Below are 3,732 nucleotides of genomic sequence, written 5' to 3'. Positions count from 1 at the left end.
ATTTTGAATAAGCCATAAAATTACAAATATTTTTTAATTTCACCCATTTTTAATTTTGAATCTTTCAGATTTAATCCAAATTCTTTTAATTACTATTTTTTATTTTTAATAAGCTATAAAATTACAATTATTTTTCAATTTCACCCTCCTTTCATTTTTCTTTATCTTTCAAATTTGGTTTCTATTTTTTTATTGCTATTTATTTTGTTTGGGATAATTTTTTAGATTGTTTTTTATTTCTTACAATTTTATCCTCCATAGTTTTTTTTTCCTTTCAAATTTGATTCTCATTCATTTTATTACTATCTTTTTTTTTCTTTGACAAGTTTTTTAAATTGATTTTTTCTCACAATTTCATCATTCAAATTTAAATTGCTTGGGAATTAAAGTTTTTAATTTAATCCGATTCAAGGATTTCATAAGTTGTGAGTTTTAGAGATTGGACCGGGTTTAGGAGGTGTACACAGGCTGACTTAATTTTTTTTTATTTTTAAAATATTTTTTATTCTTTTTTTAGAGATTCAATTTATTATTTTTTGTGGTTTTTCTTCAATGGAATTAGTCTTGGGTTCATCACTAGAGTCATCAGTTTCAAAAGTTAATGTAGGTTGATTTTTGTTTTTTTAGGTTCCTTTTTAAATTCATTTATTTTACTTTAATCCTTCAGCATTTAATTTATTTAAAAGTGATCTTTTTTTTTATTATCCTGATCACGTACCTTATATCCATGAAGTTTGTGGAATAATTTAAGTTAACTAAGATTTTTCTCTGTTGTTATGGGGTTAATCTCATGTCTAAGACTAAGGTCGCCAGTTTCAAATATTAACATAGATTGATCCTTGTTTTTAAAACTTTATTTAGAATTAAATTATTTTAGTTTTAACCTTGAACATTTAATTTATTGTCTCTATCATATTTTAAATTGAAAATCGACATCGAACTATTTTTCTAATCTCCTTTGAATTAAATTTTCGAATCTAAGAGATAATGGTGTTAGCAATCCCAATAACCAAGTAGACTAAGGTAGCGTTATTGTTAATTTTATCTTGAGACAGTGGTCTGTGATAAGAAAAAGATATGTCCAATCCTAGAATATTTTAAATTCAAATGTTATTATTAATCTTTGTAAGATGATAAATCTACATCTAAGATGTCATATTTACAAGAATATATTAAATCTCGGCTTCGCCTGAGCTTGCATTTATTGGTAGGAGAAGCACAATATTTCTCGTGGAAGGATAATAAAGAACATAGAGATCACATGCGTGTAGCGCATACGTTAAGGTTTTTGACTAGATGAAGAATATATTTGCTATAATCTATCGAAAAGATGACGGGAGACTCATTACTTTTAAGCGAATAAATGGCGTGGTGAGTACCAACAAGAAATAATTTAAAGTCAAATTATTTGCACACTCATTTTTGTGAAAAGAAATCAAAATGGGTGTTTGCTTTTTTGGTGTAAGATCACAAGTCCTAGTTCCTTAAGTAACATATATAGCTGCAAAAACCCGGAAAATGCAGTCAACAAAAGGAGAGTGAAGCTAAGCCGACTCTTGATCTCATCACACTCTAATTGTCTTATACAAGCTGTCCACATGCATTTGTGCTTCTTTCAAGCTTGATTAGTCTGAATTTATGCAATAATATCCCATAATCAATCATGGTAGCTTCAATCCAAAAAAGGAAGAAAGAAAGAAATCATGGTAGTTAGTAAGATACGGGAGATCTTCTCTGAATAAACAAAGCTTAGATCTCAACGTCAATCAAGCAAACATCCAGAATTTAAGGCCTGCATAATTTATCATGGTGGTCCCTTAATCATTCACACTCGATCAATTATACATGGGAAACCTTTCTTCCTGTTTGACAATCAAACCCTCCATTCTAAGACAAAGTCTTTCTCTCCAACAAATCATGTTAGGTTTCATTTTTCTAATCTAACCCCTTTATATGATGTGAAGTGTTTGAACTTTTGATGATTCAAACTAATTTAAGTATACATCCATTCTGTTCTGTATGATGAGCAAAATACACATGAGCAACATGGTTTTCTTAGTATTTACACATGCTTTTTCCATACATTAAGAGAGGTGTTGTTAGATTTGTAAGTATCCAGTCTAGCATGGTTAATTAAATACCCTAATCATTTTTTATATATTGGGATCAGGTACATGGTCGTTTGTCGATCATACGACTGATGCAGCACTTCAGGGCAAGCTATATTAATAATCTATTTAGGGTTAGGTCCTAGTTTTCTTCTTGCTCTGGGGATTTTCTTGAATAGCTCTTGCTTTCTCCTCCCCTTGTCCTACCGATTTTCGCAACCAACTAGATCTCCCTTTCTTTTCATGTCTCAACTTCTCGATCAAATTCTTTTTCTACAGATTACATGAAAGTGGTACTATATATACTGTTTTTTAACCTTCTATATATCCTTTATAAGTAGTACCAACTCTCATGTGCACACACCCCACCTAGGCTCACTGGTTTCCATCCTTCAAATTCTTCTGTCGGCAGCCCCCCTCCTTTTCTCTCATGGATTTTGGTTGTCATGCAAAATCTAATACTATCTCCAGCAACAACACAACCCTAAAACTCTTTGGCTTCGACATTTCGGAGAATAACAACCCTACAGTGCCTTTAGATTCAAGTAAATCTCCATCTGGGTCACAGGAATCAGAGACTAATTTCCAATCTTCCGAAGGTAGAAAATATGAGTGTCAATACTGTTGTCGTGAGTTTGCAAACTCTCAAGCCTTGGGTGGTCACCAAAACGCTCACAAGAAAGAAAGACGGCTTTTGAAACGTGCTCAAATGCAAGCCACCCGCAGCTTGGCTGCAGCTTCATATGTTACCATACCAAATTCTATGTTCTCAACGTTTTCACCACCGCCACCTCACCTCCTTGATCCAGCGGTGGTTCCGATGGCGGCGGCGATGCAAGAACATGCCCATTCCTCTCCCTGGTTTTACACGTCCTATTCGGGACGCATGCCGCGTGGCGGCCCGTATCTTAATGGGCCTGCTTCTTTTCACGGAAGGTGTCTGGACGGAAAGAGTTTGGTTGGCAGTGAGGTTGGGCTTCATTCTAAAGTTTTTCCGATGAGTGGATTCACTAGAGAAGATGTTGACCATCATAAGGGATTAGGTTTGGATTTGCATCTATAGTAGCAGTCTTGGACAAGACACGCATCTAGTTGGAGCCTCTCTTGTAATGAATTTGTGCTGTGTTATCCTTAAAATATGGAAAAAAGAAGGAGAAGAAAGCCTTGTACATTTTCCAACTTTCAGAATTGCTACAGTTCTTCACATTTCTTCTGGCTGTGTGTGCGAATTTAGCACTTTCATATATTGGTAGCCATTATTATACATGCATGGTTTTGGGATTGATAAAGTCTCAAGATTAATTTGATGAAACAAAAAATTATTATATAACAATGAATCTGTGTAGACAAGTCTCAAATTTTGGAGAAATTGTTTGATTTCCCCTTCTCTTTTACTCAGCAAGCAACCTCCTAGGGGCTACGGCTCATGGGATGATGGTTGAGCAGAAGCAATTTTCTGAAACGGTGACTAACAAGGGATGGATCAGATCTACTACGTACGATTGTAGGGCAGGAGGGGGTGGAGGTGGTTCAGGCTTGATAAATTAAGGTAGGATCCTTGAAACTTGACGTATAATTCTAGGAGTTTTTTTTTTTTTTTTAAAGAAAATAGTTTATAGAAAAT

The 3,732-nt window shown here is 34.1% G+C and overlaps 1 protein-coding gene across 1 annotated transcript; it reads left to right on the top strand.

The window, feature by feature from the left end:
- The first annotated feature begins 1,893 nt into the window (after positions 1 to 1,893).
- Positions 1,894 to 3,372, top strand: LOC133699913 (zinc finger protein 6-like). Its single transcript, XM_062123432.1, has one exon. It carries the CDS (start codon positions 2,539 to 2,541, stop codon positions 3,169 to 3,171), a length of 633 nt encoding a protein of 210 aa, XP_061979416.1. The 5' UTR covers positions 1,894 to 2,538; the 3' UTR covers positions 3,172 to 3,372.
- Positions 3,373 to 3,732: the final 360 nt, after the last annotated feature.

The sequence above is a fragment of the Populus nigra genome, chromosome 7 (genome assembly GCF_951802175.1).
Source record: "Populus nigra chromosome 7, ddPopNigr1.1, whole genome shotgun sequence".
NCBI classification, from domain to species: Eukaryota; Viridiplantae; Streptophyta; class Magnoliopsida; order Malpighiales; family Salicaceae; genus Populus; species Populus nigra.
The sequence above is the reverse complement of the archived record's forward strand: the minus strand, read 5'-3'. Positions and strand labels throughout refer to the sequence as shown.

Excerpts from the sequence above, each read along its gene's own strand:
- LOC133699913 (XM_062123432.1), top strand. The coding sequence starts at position 2,539 with ATGGATTTTGGTTGTCATGCAAAATCTAATACTATCTCCAGCAACAAC.